At 37.9% G+C, this 17,841-nt stretch overlaps 1 protein-coding gene across 1 annotated transcript in view; it reads right to left on the bottom strand.

The window, feature by feature from the left end:
* Positions 1–17,841, bottom strand: part of YME1L1 (YME1 like 1 ATPase) — a 46,131-nt gene that overhangs the window by 3,049 nt on the left and 25,241 nt on the right. The window contains exons 9-18 of the mRNA XM_009214143.4: positions 12,910–13,000; positions 10,010–10,162; positions 9,302–9,434; positions 7,853–7,915; positions 6,890–7,002; positions 5,757–5,912; positions 4,014–4,165; positions 2,690–2,816; positions 2,536–2,609; positions 972–1,058 (exon numbers count right to left, since the gene is read on the bottom strand). Of these exons, the coding sequence (XP_009212407.1) occupies positions 972–1,058; positions 2,536–2,609; positions 2,690–2,816; positions 4,014–4,165; positions 5,757–5,912; positions 6,890–7,002; positions 7,853–7,915; positions 9,302–9,434; positions 10,010–10,162; positions 12,910–13,000 (1,149 nt within the window). The remainder of the gene's footprint in view (positions 1–971; positions 1,059–2,535; positions 2,610–2,689; positions 2,817–4,013; positions 4,166–5,756; positions 5,913–6,889; positions 7,003–7,852; positions 7,916–9,301; positions 9,435–10,009; positions 10,163–12,909; positions 13,001–17,841) is intronic.

Below are 17,841 nucleotides of genomic sequence, written 5' to 3'. Positions count from 1 at the left end.
TTCTTAGGTTGCAGTGAGCCGAGATCATGCCACTGCACTCCAGCCTGGGCAACAGAGCGAGACTCCATAAAAAAAAAAAAAAAAAAAAATGTATTTCTTGAATACATGTCAAAGACTCAATAAACAATACTCTTCCCATTCTATTACCTCTTACAGTTTTGCAGCTAAAGTACAATTGAATTTTTTTTATATATATATATATAATTTTATATGTAGACATATTTTATTTCAACAGCTTATGGGGTACAATGGTTTTTGGTTCCATGGATGAATTGCATAGAAGTCAAGTCTGGGATATTAGTGTATCTATACCTACATAGTATACACTGTACCTAATATGTAGTTATTTTGTCCCTCACCCTGAGAACTGAATTTTTACAACCATGCAATATATAACTGTTCTTAGCCCATGTCCAGGAGAAAATAAGTCCCAGTTCATGAACAGAGAGAGAGGTGCTTTAGTAACATTTAAATCATTGCTGAAATGGTGCACCTATTATCTTTATTTTCTAATGTTTTCCCCAGACACCACAGTGACTATTATCTTTGTTTTATAAAATGATGTTTCTAGTGAACAGAGGGCCTTCAGTTTTTTTTTTTTTTTTTGAGACGGAGTCTCGCTCTGTCGCCCAGGCTGGAGTGCAGTGGCCGGATCTCAGCTCACTGCAAGCTCCGCCTCCTGGGTTTACGCCATTCTCCTGCCTCAGCCTCCCGAGTAGCTGGGACTACAGGCGCCCGCCACCTCGCCCGGCTAGTTTTTGGTATTTTTAGTAGAGACGGAGTTTCACCGTGTTAGCCAGGATGGTCTCGATCTCCTGACCTCGTGATCCGCCCGTCTCGGCCTCCCAAAGTGCTGGGATTACAGGCTTGAGCCACCGCGCCCGGCCCAGTTGTTATTTTTTAAGAACCTAACTATTTAAGCACATTGTTCCTAAGAAAATAAGTATGTAGGAAAAAAATATTATCCTTACCCTTAGAAGGATTCTTATTTCTTGTTCAATGGCAGATTGGGTTTCTGGACTTAGTTTCCCTGTATCACTGTAGGTCATAACTCCAAGCTAAAACCAAAAGGAAGAAAGCAATTTAACAGAAAACCTCCAAATACCAATAAATTTAAAAGAGAAAGTACTAGCCTATATATAAGGAAACAAATATACGGAAGAACAAGAAAGAAGTACAATATAAAATTGCATTTGAGGCAGGGCACGATGGCTCACACCTGTAATCCTAGGACTTTGGGAGGCCGAGGCAGGTGGATCACCTGACGTTAGCAGTTCGAGACCAGCCTGGAAACATGGCGAAACACCATTTCTTCTAAAAACACAAAAAATAGTTGGGCATGGTGGCACGTGTCTGTAATCACAGCTACTCAGGAGGCTGAGGCAGGAGCATTGGTTGAACCCAGGTGTCGGTGGTTGCAGTAAGCTGAGATTATGCCACTGCACTCCAGCCTAGGTGACAGAGCAAGACTCCATCTCCAAAAAATAAAAAATAAAAACTGCATTTGAGGGCAAAGAAATTTCCACATTCTTCTGAAAGTATAAAGAGTAACGTTTAGCCAGGCGTGGTGGCAGGTGATTGTAATCCCAACTACTTGGGAGGCAGAGGCAGGAGAATGGCTTGTACTTGGGAGGCAGTGGCTGCAGTGAGCCGACATCATGCCACTGCACTCCAGCCTGGCAAACAGAGCAAGACTCCGTCTCAAAAACAAACAAATAAAAAAACACTAATATCAAAATAGTAAAAATATGAGCAAGAGAGAACATTTTAAATCTTTTATTTTTTTGGAGACAGGGTCTTGGTCTGTCACCCAGGGTAGAGTGCGGTGGCACAACCAGGACTCACTGTAGCCTAGACCTCCTGGGTTCAGGGAATCCTCCCACCTCAGACTCCCAAGCAGCTGGGACCACGCAGCTGTGTCCCAAGCAGCACACACCACCACACCTGGCTAATTTTTGTATTTTTTTAGAGATGGGGTTGTGCCATGTTGCCCAGGCTGGTCCAGAACTCACTCCTAGGCTCAAGCAATCCAGTCTCTTCAGCCTCCCAAAAGTGCTGGGATTATAGGTGTGAGCCACACTGCCCAGCCTAAAATAATTTTAAGTCTGGTTCTCAGTACTTTCTTGAAAAACCTTAGCAGCTACTTCAAATATAGAAATCCATAATTCCGAGTATAGTAGTGCTTCAAGGAACAATAAGATGAAAATACGAAATATACGGAAACAGTAAAGTAACCAAACTCAGAAAGTAGGCTCTTTTATGCCACATGGAAAAGCTAAGGAATTCACCTTGCTTTACCATTTAGTTAACTCATGAAGTAATAGTTACTATCTGGGCAGCTCATTCTGAGCAGCTAAGAGAAGGCTCCATTTTCTTTATTCAGAGAATAACAATGTTCAGAACAAGCAGCCTCAAATCCATTTGGAGTGAGACAGAGCAAAAGTGAGTATTACCAATTTATACACCAGAACCATCTCTCAAATCAACACTTGACACGTAATTTGATACATGAAAAGGATTAAAATAATCTATTACCTTTTCACTCATTCCAAATTTGGTAACCATCCGCTTTGCTATTTTAGTGGCATTATCAAAATCACTAGAAGCACCTAAAATAAAAACACACAATTTTAAAAAATATCTTTAAGACCACATACAATTTGAACTAAAGCCATTCTTTAATGCTAACCTGTTGTAATATGGTCAGTTCCAAATATAAGCTCCTCTGCCACTCTTCCTCCCATACTAACATCCATTTGTGCAAGCAGCTGGGCTCTAGTTTCATTCCATCTGTCATTCTCAGGTAACAGGGACACCTAGACGATTAAAAATCAATCAGATAAAAAGTAAAAAAAGAGGCCAGGCGTGGAGGCTCACGCCTGAATCCCAGCACTTTGGGAGGCTGAGGCGGGTGGATCACCTGAGGTTGGGAGTTCGAGACCAGCCTGACCAACATGGAGAAACCCTGTCTCTACTGAAAATACAAAATTAGCTGGGCATGGTGGCACATGCCTGTAATCCCAACTGCTCGGGAGGCTGAGGCAGGAGAGTTGCTTGAAGCTGGGAGATGGAGGTTGCAGTGAGCTGAGATCACGCCATTGCACTCCAGCCTGGGCAACAAGAATGAAACTCCATCTCAAAAATAAAATAAAATAATAAATAAATAAATAAAATAAAATGTAAGGAAAGAATTCAGATACAGGCTGGGCGCAGTGGCTCATACCTGTAGTCTCAGCACTTTGGGAGGCTGAGGTGGGAGGATCACTTGAGTCCAGGAGTTTGAGACTAGCCTGGGCAACATAGTGAGACCCCATCAATATAAAATAAAATGAAAATTAAAAAAAAAGAAATTCAGATACAGTTCTGAGATCGTTACATTAAAAACCAGAATTTCAGCACCATAAGACTGGGCAAAATAAAAAAATACAAACCAGAATTATCATTTAGCTCTCTTATACCATGCTGAAAGCTGGTCATCAGGGGACTGATGAAAAACCAGCAATTAGAGAATTAAAAATCCTTTATAAAGCAACAACAATAGGTGGATAATGCTGCAATAGGACTGTTTTCTCCCCAGGTGCACAGAAATTTTTAAAATGTCTACAATTTTGAAAGATCTGATAAACTTGTTCTAAATGAGAAAAATCTTAGAAAAACTACTGAATCAGTTACTGCAAAACATAATGTTTTCCCTTTTGGAACAGCACAGTAATTAGATATTTAAGAATTAGGCAGGCCATGGTGGTTCATGTCTGTAATCCCAGCACTTTGGGAGGCTGAGGCGGCTGGATCACCTGAGGTCAGGAGTTCAAGACCAGCCTAGCCAACATGGTGAAACCCCATCTCTACTAAAAACACAAAAATTAGCTGGGCATGGTGGTGGGCGCCTGTAATCCCAGCTACTTGGGAGGCTGAGGCGAGAGAATCATTTGAACCCAGAAGTTGCAGTGAGCTGAGACTGTGCCATTGCACTCCAGCCTGGGCGACAGGGCGAGATGCTACAAAAAACTTACATGTCCAAGTGTTGGTCCCCGGGGCATGATTGTAGCTTTGTTGATAGGCATTGCATCTTTTGTGTAATATGCAATAATGGCATGACCAGATTCATGATATGCTGTGATGGTTTTGTTTTTGTTATCAATTTCCACACTTCTTCTTTCAGGCCCTAAGATAAAAATTTAAATGAGTAAATACTCCACTAGAAAGGTATATTTAAATCAACAAAACACATTCTTGTCTGCAAATCAAATACACTCCACCCTTCCTATCAGCAGATTCCGCATCCATAGATTCAACCAAATAAGGATTAAAAGTATGGGGAAGAGGAACAATAAAAAAAATACAAATGAAAAATACAGTGTAATAACTATTTACAGAGCATTTCCATTGTATTAGTAATCTAGAGATGATTTCAAGTATACAGGAGAATTATGTAGGTTATACACAAATAGTACACCATTTTATAAAAGACACTTGAGCATCCTTGAATTTTGGTATCCACATGTGACCTGGAACCAATCCCCACCCACTCCGTGGATACTGAGGGGTGAATGTATCTGATACTGGATTAATATTAAAAAACAAAAAACTCATTCTCCTTAAAGTCATTCTTGTCATAGCTCACTCCAACCTTAAACTCTTAGCCTCAAGTAAGCCACCCACCTCAGCTTCCCAAAGTGCTGGGATTACAGGCATGTGCCACTGTGCCTAGCTTTAGTAATTTTTTAGCAATAGCAATTTTTTAAATTTTTAAACAGGGTCTGTAACCCAGGCTGGAGTGCAGTGGCATAATCACGGCTCACTGTAGCTTTAACTTCTTGGACTTTTTAGCAATTCTCCCACCTCAGACTCCTGAGTAGATGGGACCACAGGCGCATGCTACCCCGCCCGGCTAATTTTTAAAATTTTTGGTAAAGATGGAGTCTCGCTATGTTGCCCAGCTGATCTTGAACTCCAACGATTCTGGGCTCACGCGGTCCTCCTGCCTCGGCCTCCCAAAGTGCTGGGATTACAGGTGTGAGCCGCCCAGTCTACAGAGTAAAAGTTTTTAAAAATGGGCAGAATTCATTCCATAACACATACAAACTTTAACAATTTATCTGCAAACCAAAACTGTCAAAACTATCATCTTAATTCTTACATCAAAAGGGAAAACTTATTTCTATTTCTATAAAATAAACTTCCAATTTAACAAGAATATCGTAACTAATGTGCTTTTAAGTCAATCCAAGATTTAAAATCGAAATTAAGCACAGAATAAAGTTAACTATCCTTTTTAGCAGCAATGTCCGACAAGAGGAAATGTATATATGTGCCTCATCTCCTCACCAACAGTTGAACTATCCAATTATATAAGCCACTAGAATATATTTGTTTTACAAAAGGCCAAATTGTGGTGTTGTCAAGTATATATTTTCATGTTCCCATCACTTTTTTAAACTTTCCAGTCAGAAAAAAAGGTTTTCTAAGAAAGAGACAAAACTAATAAATGTGGTACACTATAAAATCAGTTTGTATCACTGACAAGAGTATTGTCAAGAAAATGTTACTGTTTAATGGCATTTGTTTGACTGTTAAATTGGTAATTTTGTAAAATCATTTATTACAAATCTTGAAAACCCAGACACTGAAGTTTTAGAGTAAGATTAGATTCAACATAGCCATGGCTTTAGCTGTTTGAATAGGGTATTTGCCCCAAACGAATTATCTAACACAATGGAAAGTAAAGACAGAAAAAAAAAACAAAGGAAACCTACCCATTAGAATTTTGTCTTTGGAAAACTCCAGCTCCTTCATGGTAACCATTTCTTTTCCATCAACAGCTGCTTTTAATGCAGCCTGGTTCACAAGATTCTCCAACTCTGCTCCAGAAAAGCCAACAGTACCTCGAGCTATAATTTCTGGATCAACGGCTAATGTAAAAGGAGAACACAACATTAAAAGTCGAAAACAGGTAAAAGAAAACTCTTCACACAGAACTCACATTCGGGCCGGGTGTGATGGCTCACGCCTTTAATCCCAGCACTTTGGGAGGCTGAGGCAGGCAGATCACCGGAGGTCAGGAGTTTGAGACCAGCCGGGTCAACATGGTGAAACCCCATCTCTACTAAAAATACAAAAATTAGCTGGGCATGGTGGCATGCACCTGTAATCCCAACTACTCAGGAGGCTGAGGCAGGAGAATCACTTGAACCCGGGAGGTGGAGGTTGCAGTGAGCCGAGATTGTGACACTGCACTCCAGCCTGGGCAAAAAGGGCGAAACTCTGTCTCAAAACAAACAAACAAAAACTACATTCCGAGGGAAAAAAGAAAATAGCTAGCTATTCTGAGCCATAGTTTAGACACTTTTTTCTTTGAATTTCATCTGGAAACTTTGGACATAACAGTTGCCCTTATTATAGGAAACACATATAGTTTAATGAATTGATACAGCTATCTCTGAAACTACTGCAGCTTTAATAATTTCATTTATTACTCAAGTGGGTAATAAATTTCCATGTGTTTTGTTTTATAATTTGCTTTCTTCTCTTTTGGCCCCATACTGACTATATCATGAGTTACTGTTTCTGCAGCTTTTTCTATTATTTTGCATTTTACATTCATCTTAAAAAATGTGTGTGTGTGTGTATATATATATCCTCAAATATCTGTCTGAATACTCTAAAAAAACCTTTCTTTAGAATCAGGGTTCAAAACAATATAATCTCCTGGATATACACTAAGGAATGGACTTTTAAGTGAACATAGTAACGGAAAAAAAAAAAAGACAAAAATGAACTGGTCTTTTAATATTAATACATTTATCATGAAAAGACCACAAACAGGGTGAGTGGTATATTACCACTTTACATAAATGACAAATGTTTCTTTTGATAGAATTAGACTTACATTGATCAAACTTTATTTTATTGAGATACCATTTCAAAATTTCTGTTCGACCTTTTACATCTGGCCTTGGAACTGTAACTTGCATGTCAAAACGACCAGGACGTATTAAGGCACTACAGGAAGAATGTAAAAGGAAAATATAAATTAATAAACAATTTAAGCTCAAAGTCAGCAGGACTGACACCCTAATGACATGACTGGGAAGCCAATGGCAGCCAGAGTGCAGATGGAATTTTGTACATAAATATTCAGATAGTTCCTTTTAAAACATGGCTCAAGTAACAGCGTCAATAACCAGAGGGTAGAACAAAGGTTCATTCAGATACATGTGTGTACCTAGGTAGCCTACCCCTCAGAAACAAAAGCATGCAAGTAACTCAGTCCAGGAACAAATAATTCTACAATAAACTATTATTGTGGATAAGAACCACACATCCATCTCAACTGCTAAGCACAGAATGTATGTTAGACTAGAGTCTTAGGCAGTGACAAACTACTGATCAAATGAAAATATGAATAACTTCTACAATACAATTTTTTTCATAGTAACTTTAAACCTAGTTATACTACTATAGTGAATTTATTTTTAAAATCCTTTCTACATAAAACTTTTGTGACATCTAACAAATAAATTTTAAGTTTTATTGAGATGTAATTCACATAACAGAATTTAAAGTGGATACCTCAGTGATTTTTAATATATTCAGAATTGTACAACCATCACCACAATCTAATTTTATAATATTCCCATCCCTGGCAAAGAAATCCCATATCCAATGACAGCCATCTCCTATTCTCCCTAACCTCTGGTAACTGCTAACCCAATTTGTCTCTGTGAATTTGCTTATTCTGGGTATTGCATATAAATGCAATCATACAATGTGATCTTTTGCAATTGACTTCTTTTAGCATAATTTTGTAGCAGGTAATAGTACTTCACAAAAATCTTCTTTTAATACTTACTTATCTAATGCCTCTGGGAAGTTTGTGGCTCCTATTATAATAACTCCTTCATTGGGTTTAAAACTATATAGGGAAAAAAAAACAGTATCTTTTCACTAACATTGAAGCACAGCACACATGTAGAAATGCTCTACACAAAACTGGTTTGTTTTCCTTTTTTGAGACTAGCACTCGCTTTGTGGCCTAGGCTGGAACACACCAGTATGATCATAGCTCACTGCTGCCTCAAACTCCTGGGTTGAAGTGAACCTTCTGCCTCAACCTCTCAAGTAGCTGGAATGACAGTTGCATGCCAACATACCTAATTTATTTATTTTTATTTATTTTTAAATTTTTTCTACCCAATTTCTAGGTACAAGCCACTATTTTTTTTTTTTTTTTTGAGACAGAGCTCACTGTCACCCAGGCTGGAGTGCAACGGCGCTCACTGCAACCTCCATCTCCCAGGTTCAAGCAATTCTCATGTCTCAGCCTCCTGAGTAGCCAGGATTACAGGCGGCTGCCACCATGCCCAGCTAATTCTTCTATTTTTAGTAGAGATGGGGTTTCACCATGTTGGCCAGTTTGGTCTTGAACTCCTGACCTCAAGTGATCCACCTGCCTCAGCCTCCCAAGTGCTAGGATTATAGGCTTGAGTCACCGTGCCCGGCGACTATTTTTATTTTTAGTAGAGATAGGATCTTGCTATATTGACCAGGCTGGTTTTGAACTCCTGGCCTCAAGCAATTCTCCCACCCTGGCTTCCAAAAGTCCTGGGATTAAAGGCGTGAGCCACCATGCCCGGCTTCATTAATTAAATAACAGCCAAGAAAAGAGACTGATAATAAACCACCAGTCATCTGTGACTACATACCTTCACAATTGTCTGGTCTATGTAGGAAAAGATAACCTGATATAAAAAGCTTAGGTACCTGGTTAATTTTTGAAGAAATTCAAGTATACCAATTCAAGTTCTTCACTCCTGGGCTTCCTATGTGGTTTCAAAATGTCTTATATATTATCTTTAAGATACTTCTTTCAAAGCAACATCACCTCTTGCTTTTTATATTATGAACATTGATGTAAGCTTTAAAGCTGCCACATTCAAAGCTAGTCATAAACTGTGTAGAAATGAGTGTATTTCTTCAAATAGACTACTAGTCTCAGCATGAATCATTGTTTTTCTGTCATAAGTATAACAATAAATGAAAAAGAATATAAATACCATCAATTAAATAAGATGAGTTGACATTCAAATATCCAATTAGTAATGAAAACAATACAATACTGACAGAAAAAGCTTGTCTTGTGTTCTTGCATGAGGGACTACTCTGTTTCCTATACACATCACATTTTTCATATCTCTAGATATGAAATGCCTTACGGAAATAATTTGCATAAGATCAATTCTACATATATCAAATGCTGGGAGGCATCACCATATTCTAAGACAAAAGAAGATTCAATTACCCATCCATTTCAGCAAGAAGTTGATTTATAGTCTGCCTTGAATATGGATGCATTGGAGATTCAATTCTCTTCCCACCAACAGAATCTAATTCATCAATAAATATAACACAAGGAGCATTCGCTTTTGCTTCCCCTAAGAAAACAAAAAACATTCAAATAAGCTGAAAGAAGTCAACACTTTTGAACAAAACGAGATAAATATTAAAATCCTATAAAACTGTCAAAAGCCAACAAAAAATATTCATTGGAGGAAAATACACAAAAGGAGGTCATTTTTTACTGATTTAAGAATAGTAGCTTCAGGGGGAAAAAACTATACCAAAGAAAATGATATAAAATAAAAACAGTTGGGCATTCATTCTTCCTAGCTATACAAATATCATATACAATCAGGTTTGAAGCTAATTACTTCTTAATTCCATACTATAAAACTGATGAATAAAATGAAAAAAAAAAAAAAAATTTTTTTTTGGTAGCCTTCAACCTCATCCTTGCACGTCTACTAGCTAATTCATATAGTAAAAGTTACCCAAACCAAGATCCCACAATGGCTATTTTAGCTATCAAAACTAATTAGCATGCAAAGCTGGAGGCCCGAAAAAATAGAAATTAAAAAAAGGAAGAAAAAAAGTAATTAGCAAAGAAGGGTAAGATACACACTTCCCTTAACAAAATTTAGCACTGTATGAAAGATACATCAAAACGTACTAAAAAGATTTCTGATACGGCTGGCTCCCACACCCACAAACATCTCATCAAATTCGGATCCAGAAGCATAATAAAAAGGAACGTCAGCTTCTCCTGCCACAGCTCGGGCAAGCAGTGTCTTTCCAGTCCCTGGGGGTCCAACTAAAAGAATTCCTAAAAGAAAATGAAAACAAGAATAATTCAAAATATTTTTAAAAAATCCCTCGATATGAACCTATAAAACAAATAATTATTCATTTATATAATTTTCAGGCTGAGGTCACACCAAAAACCAGTATTTTGAAACACAGCAAACCGTACTTGTCTCTGCTAATGGTTCACTTCAGAATCTTGTCCAAAATTAATGTTCCTGTATCATATAAATATTACATATCAACAACAGACATGACAGGGAGAATCTTGAGATAAAAAAATATAAACCCATTTATCACTAAAAAAGATTAAAATTCATGTAGAAATAGATTAAAAGACTAAACAACCAAATGTAATTAATGAATCTTGATTTGATGCTTTTTCATAAAGAACAAAATATTCTAGAGACATTTGGTGAAAACGTTTAAACAAGATTGGAGAGTACATGATATTAAGGAAATAGTGTTAATTTTCTTTGGTGGAATAAGGTTATTATGTTTATTTAGGACACTGTCCTTATTCTTAGATGATGTACAACAAAGTCTTTAGATGTCAAGTAGGTGATGTTTACAGTTTTCTTTCAAATGTTCAGGAGGAAAAATACACACATACACCGAAAGCAAATAATTGTTGAGTCTAAGTGGATAGGATATGGATGTTAATTGTACTGTTCTTTCAAGGTTTTCCATATGTTTGAAAATTTTCATAATATCAAAGATTTTCACGTTAGAAAAACAGAATTGCCTGATTTATATGTTTTTATAAATATACATATTACATTTAAAAAGCAACAAAACTTCTTTACATACATGTTTGCTGCATTTTAACACAAAAATTTTAAAGAAAGCTCAAGCTCAAAAATAGCTTTAAGACTATCCTAGTATTGTCATGTTTTAGTTATACTTAACTGGTGTAAATCATATTAATTTCTGTGGATATATCTTGGTATCTGAAGATTTTTCTACAAATTTATACTACTCAGATTTTCTATAAATTTAAAATACTCCTTGTGATTAGAAAGAGGAAGAGGGTAACTATTAATACTTTATGGTTTTAAACATTCACTCTGTGATGTGATTAGCACTGATTTAATAAATGTACCTTAAATTAGCAAAGGTTACTTCAAATAATTTCATACACTGCTGTATTCTCAGTAGAGATAGGTGACAGTATAAAAACAAGCATTAAAAAGGAGTGTCATCCTTTAACTCAGCAATTCTATTTCTAGAAATTTATTCTAAGGAAATAATTAAGCATGCAGGCAAAGCCTTGAATTAAGATGAACCACAGTACTATTCTTAATAAAAAACTGGAAACCATACAAAAATTCAATGTAAATGGTTAAACTGTGATACAACCATAAATTAGAAGGATACTATTAAGTCATCAAAAGTCATGTTAACCACGAGAAAACATCAGACAAAGCTAAACTGAGAACATTCTATAAATAGTTAGGCAAGTACTCTTTACAACTGTAAAAATCATGAAAGATCCTCTTCTCCCCACTCCCTCACAAAAAGGCTAAGGAATTGTTTCATTAAAAAACAAACAAACAAACAAAATAAAATAAAAGCCTAAATGTTATCTGTGATCCTGGATTGGGTCCTGAACTGGGGAAGAGGGTATCCTACAAAGGATACTATTGGAACAAATGCTGAAATTTGAATATAGACTCTAAATTTGAGAATGGTTTTGTATGTATGTTAAATGTCCTTTTTTTTTTTTTTTGGAGACAGACTCTCGCTTTGTCTCCCAGACTGGAGTGCAGTGGGCACAATCTTGGCTCACTGCAACCTCCACCTCCTAGGTTCAAGCGATTCTCCTGCCTCAGCCTGCCGAGCAGGTGGGATTACAGGCGCCTGCTACCAAGCCCGGCTAATTTTTCTTTTTGTATTTTTAGTAGAGACAGGGTTTCACCATGTTGGCCAGGCTGGCTGGAACTCCAATGGCCCCTGCTTCAAGACCAGACTGGTCTCGAACTCCTGACCTCAAGTAATCCACCCGCCTCCACCTCCTAAAATGCTGGGATTAAAGGTGTGAGCCACCACACCCAACTAATGTCCTAATTTTAATATAATTCTGGAGTTATGTAGAAGAATATCCTTATTCTTAGAAAATACACTCTTAGGGGTGATTATGTTTACATTTTACTCTCAAATAATTAAAAATTTATTTATTTACAAATAATTTTTATATTTATATATACGTAAAGAGACAAAGTGAATGATTTTTTAAATGGAGCTAGGTTGAGTGCGCTGGCTCATGCCTGCAGTCCTAGTACTTTAGGAGGCCAAAGTGAGTGGATCGCTTGAGCCCAGGAGTTCAAGAGCAGCCTGGGCAACATGGCCTCATCTCTACAAAAAATACAAAAATTAGGTGGCATGGTAGTGTGTGCCTGTGGTCTCAGCTACCTGGGAGTGCCGCCTGAACACAGGAGGTTGTGGATACAGTAAGCCATGATTGCATCACTGCAGTCAAGCCTGGGTCTAAAAAAAGGAAGTTAAATATTAAAAATTTGTGAGTCTAAGTTAAGGATATGAGGAACATTCTATGTACTATTCTTATAACTTTACTTAAAATTTGAAAGTATATAAAAATTTGCAGTTACCAAAAAAAGGTTGTGGAATTGTATGTTCAGAATGAACACCTATTTTGTAAAACAGCAATTAAGACTTAAACTTTAATCAGTTAACATTAAATAAGTAATATAGATTTTGTTTGTTTTTGTTTTTTCCATCAAATCATGGTAAAAAAAAAGATTATCTTACCTTTTGGAAGTTTACCTCCAAGAATAGTAAATTTTTGTGGGTTTTTCAAGAATTCAACAACTTCCTGTAATTCTTGTTTAGCTTCCTCCACCTAAAGTGACACAATTTTCCAAATAACTTTAGATTATGGACACATTTGGTGAGAGTAGCCCTTTTGAAAATCATAAATTTAAGTTGGATATGGAATTAACCTGGCCTTCTTTGTTTCAGTAAAAGCAGCATACAAAAATGGCCCCTTATAAAACATACAAAGGGTTTTCCCCTGACCATTATTTCCAATTATGCAAAGTCTCCTTACTATCCCTAAAAAATCATTCTGAACTTTCATTTTCTCAGTGAGAAAACAAAAGTCAAGTACATTGGACAGGGTTAAAAAGAAAGTACCTAGAGAGGAGCATACTAAAACAGGAAACATAGTTTTAAGCCAAACGGCGTTCTGAAAATGTCCAATTAATGTCAAGATTCACTTATTATTTCAAAAAAACTTCCCAGATATATTTCCAGGAAATATTATACTTATTAAAGAGCAAAGTTATGTTTTTTTGTTAGACTTGGAATGATCTTTGAAAGTTATTCTGATTAAATAATTAAAAATTTACTAATGTTTTAATCAAGTTAATGGTTAAAAACATAGCATTTTCTTTTCACAGAGTATTTAAAAAAATAGAAAACAAAGCTTTGGCCGGGCGCGGTGGCTCAAGCCTGTAATCCCAGCACTTTGGGAGGCCGAGACGGGCGGATCATGAGGTCGGGAGATCGAGACCATCCTGGCTAACACGGTGAAACCCCGTCTCTACTAAAAAAATACAAAAAACTAGCTGGGCGAGGTGGCGGGCGCCTGTAGTCCCAGCTACTCGGGAGGCTGAGGCAGGAGAATGGCGTGAACCCGGGAGGCGGAGCTTGCAGTGAGCTGAGATCCGGCCACTGCACTCCAGCCTGGGCGACAGAGCGAGACTCCGTCTCAAAAAAAAAAAAAAAGAAAACAAAGCTTTGTCCACTCCTAGGTCCAGGAGAAGTGTGTACATATTTTCACCAAGAGACTTGTACAAGAATATTCACACCAGCTGTATTTGAACCAAAAACTAGAAATAATTCAAATGTCCACTCTAAAGTAGTATAACTGCACTGTGTTGTGGTATTCGTATAATGGGATACTATGCAGTAAGGATAAATAAACCTCAACTCCAAGTAACATAGATGGATCTCACAAACATGTTGAATAAAACAAGCCTCATACAAAAAAGGATATTCTATATGGATTACGTTTATCTAAAATTCAAAAATAGGGAAAATTCACATATGGTATTAGATAGGAAATTGTCCCTAGGCCAGTAACCAGAAGGAGGCATCAAGGAGGTTCTAGGCTTCTGATAACGTTCTGTTCCTTGAGCTGGGTACTTATAACACAGACACTTTGTGAAAATTTATGGATTTGTGCACTTCTGTGTGAATTTGTTACACGTCAATGAAATTTATGGTTAAAAAAAGACCTGGCTGGTTTATTAAAAGAGAACTTGAAAGATAATATCCATGTACTAAAAGATGACTAAATTGTATTTGGTCAAAATAACAAATATAATTCCAATTTTAACTTGTAGGAATAAAGGAGAAGAGATTAAACGTAATTTGCTACTCGAATAAACTATATTCTCTCCCCAAATTCTGTGGCAAGAGAATTCCCACTTCAGGAACCTGAGATCTATCAAGGAAAATAGTTAATGGGATCAAGGTAATGAATCAAGTTATTAAATGCCCGTATTAATATTTTTAAGACTATATACATAAGTATGCCCATATATTCAGAAATTCTAGGTAAGGAAATGACATTCCCATACAAGCTCTTTGAGATTTGGTAAAAATTTGATCACAGGAACTACCTAATGGTAAATCTGTTCTGGTAAATGCTACTGAATTACTTTGCTCTATATAAATTTAGGTCTTACAGCAATTATAAAATTGATTCATTTTAGCATGGAAAACTTGGTAAGGATCTACCTTAATTGTGATGTCTACTTTCATTATGCTTAGTCATCAGCATGGCTTTAGTTTAGTACTCAGAAATCCCCACATTCCAGGACAGGCATGATGGCTCATGTCTACTACCCAAGCACTTTGTGAGGCTGAGATGGGAGGACTACCTGAGCTCAGGAGTTTGAGACCAGACTGGAGAACAAAGTGAAGCTCTGTCTCTACCCCCTGCACCCAAAAAGAGGAGGAGGAGGAGGGGGAGAAGAAGGAAGAGGAGGAGGAGGAGAAGAAGGGAGGAGGAGGAGGAGGAGAAGGAAGGAGAAGGAGGAGAAGAAGGAGGAGGAGGAGAAGAAGGAAGGAGGAGGAGGAGGAGAAGGAGAAGAAAGAAGAGGAGGAAGAAAGAAGAAGAGGGAAGAGGAGGAAGAGGAGGAGGAGGAAAAGGAAGAGGAAAGAAGAAGAGGAGGAAGAAGAGGAAGAGGAAGAAAAGGAAGAACAAGAGGAAGAGGAGGAAGAAGAAGGAGAAGGATAAATCAGCTGGGCTCGGTGACTCATGCCTGTAATCCCAGCACTTTGGGAGGCAAAGATGCATGGATCACTTGAGCCCAGGAGATCAAGACCAGCCTGGGCAACACAGCTAAATCCCGACTCTACAAAAAAAATACAAAAATTAGCCAGGCGTAGGGTCATACGCCTGTAGTCCTAGCTACCTGGGAGGCTGAGGCAGGAGGATGGCTTGAGCCCAGGAGGAGGAGGTTGTTGTGAGCTAAGATCACACCACTGCACTTCAGTCTGGGTGATAGAGCCAGACTCTGTCTAGAAAGAATAAAAAAATTAAACTAAAAAATTAGTCAAGTGTGGTGGTGCATGCCTGTGGTCTCAACTACAAGGGAGGTTAAGGCAGGAGGATCACTTGAGCCCAGAAGGTCAAAGCTGCAGTGAGCCAAGATCATGCCACTGCACTCCAGCCTGGGCAAGAGAGCGAGACCCCGTCTCAAACAAAACAAAACAAATTCTCTCAAAAGAGGTGGAAGTATGGTATATTCAGTAAGTATGTACGTACATTGCAGGCAGAAAATAACAATGCTCTATCTGACCTCAGCCTTAATACAGGCTCAATTTAGAAAAGGCATGCAGACCTCAAACACAATGAGAAGGGCCCTCCACACTGATGACTGAAGTTTTCAAATAATCACTGCACCAACCTCTTCCTCAATTGTTCCCTTTATACATTTCCAACAGGGTTCATAGCCATTTAAACTGGAAAGGAAAGGAAAGAACTGCTTGGTGTAAAACTATCATAATGATTCCCAATGCCTTATTCCCCAATAGTCGAGGTTGAAAAAACATGGTTATGTATAAACAGAGACATGAATATGTAAAGAGGAAAAGCAGAAATAACATAACCAATCTCTTCAGAGTTGGAAGAGTCCTCAGATCATGTACTTCAAATCCCTCCTGCAGGAAGAATTTCTTCTAAAACATTCCTGAAAGATAATTACCCAGCCACTACAGTTCTCAGAAATCAAATATAACAGAGCAGATATAATGGCAAAGTACAGAGAAGAGCACAGTGTGGTACTAAAGTTGCAGAATTCACATTTGGAAGAGATAAAAGAAATAGAAAATCAGTAGAAAAACGACTCATTTTGACTTGTCTTAATATAAATTCATGATCCAAAATTTCAAGTGAGCCCAACAGTTTTATTTCCCATTTCCATTCATTCTCCTATTCCTGCACAATTTACTTCCTCCATTAACCACTCATTCCTCCTCTCCCATCCATATTCTCTCTGCTGGTGACCTTGATACTATCAATTTCCACAACCCCCCACTCAACAGTTTACCAACATTCCAACTTTATTTTGTATTATAAGATAAATTATCTGTGCTATTCTGTCAGACAAAATCCAAGAATTGTCTGTAATCCTCTATTCCATCTCATTTCTTTCCACCTCTTGTAAACTCACTGCAATCGGAATTTAACCCCTGCTACTCCACTAAAATTGCTCTTTATCAGGTAAACCAATGACTTACTGCTAAATCAAATGGTTAGTTGTCACTTGGCCCATCAATAGCATTTCACGTCGCTGATCACTCCCCTCATCAGAAATATTTTCTTCCAGGACACCATTCTCACCTAACTCACTGGCAGCTCCTTTTCACCTGGGTTCCTGGCTTCTCTTCTCTGTCTTGTGAACCTTCAAGTGCTCTATAACTCAGTATTTAGATCTCTCTTCTGGTTACACTCACTTCCTGGGTGATCTCATCCAAACATGTAGACTTAATATACATATAATTATAATCTCCTATTTTTAATTCTAGCTCAGACCTCTCCCATACCTCCAAAGTGGTATATCCAAGTTACTCAACACTTTCATTTGTATCTCTCACACTTAACATACCTAAAACTAAATTTCTAACCTTTGTCCCCCAAATCTGCTCCACTCACAGCCTTTGCAAACCTCACTAAAGGCCAGGTGCAGTGGCTCACGCCTATAATCCCACCACTTTGGGAGGCTGAGGCAGGCGGATCACCTGAGGTCAGGAGTTCGAGACTAGCCTGGCTAACACGGTGAAACCCTGTTTCTACTAAAAATACAAAAAATTAGCTGCGCATGGTGGCTTGTGCCTGTAATCCCAGCTACTCTAGAGGCTGAGGCAGGAGAATCGCTTGAACTGGGAGGCGGAGGTTGCACTGAGCCGAGGTCACGCCATTGCACTCCAGCTTGGGCAACAAGAGCAAAACTCCGTCTCAAAAATAAAAGCAAAAATCTCAGTAAATGTCAATTCTATCCTTCCATAATTGTTGAGACCAAAAATCTTGTGGTCCTTTTTGACTCCTCTTTTCTCTTACACCTTATGTTCCAATGAGAAATCCTATTGGTTCTACTTTCAAAAATGAACAAGTCAGACACCCTAATAATTCAGAGCCTTTGCTCAAACTTTTCCTTTGGTCAGAAATGT

Source organism: Papio anubis, chromosome 11, assembly GCF_008728515.1.
Source record: "Papio anubis isolate 15944 chromosome 11, Panubis1.0, whole genome shotgun sequence".
NCBI classification, from domain to species: domain Eukaryota; kingdom Metazoa; phylum Chordata; class Mammalia; order Primates; family Cercopithecidae; genus Papio; species Papio anubis.
This window is presented reverse-complemented; position numbering and strand designations above follow the sequence as displayed.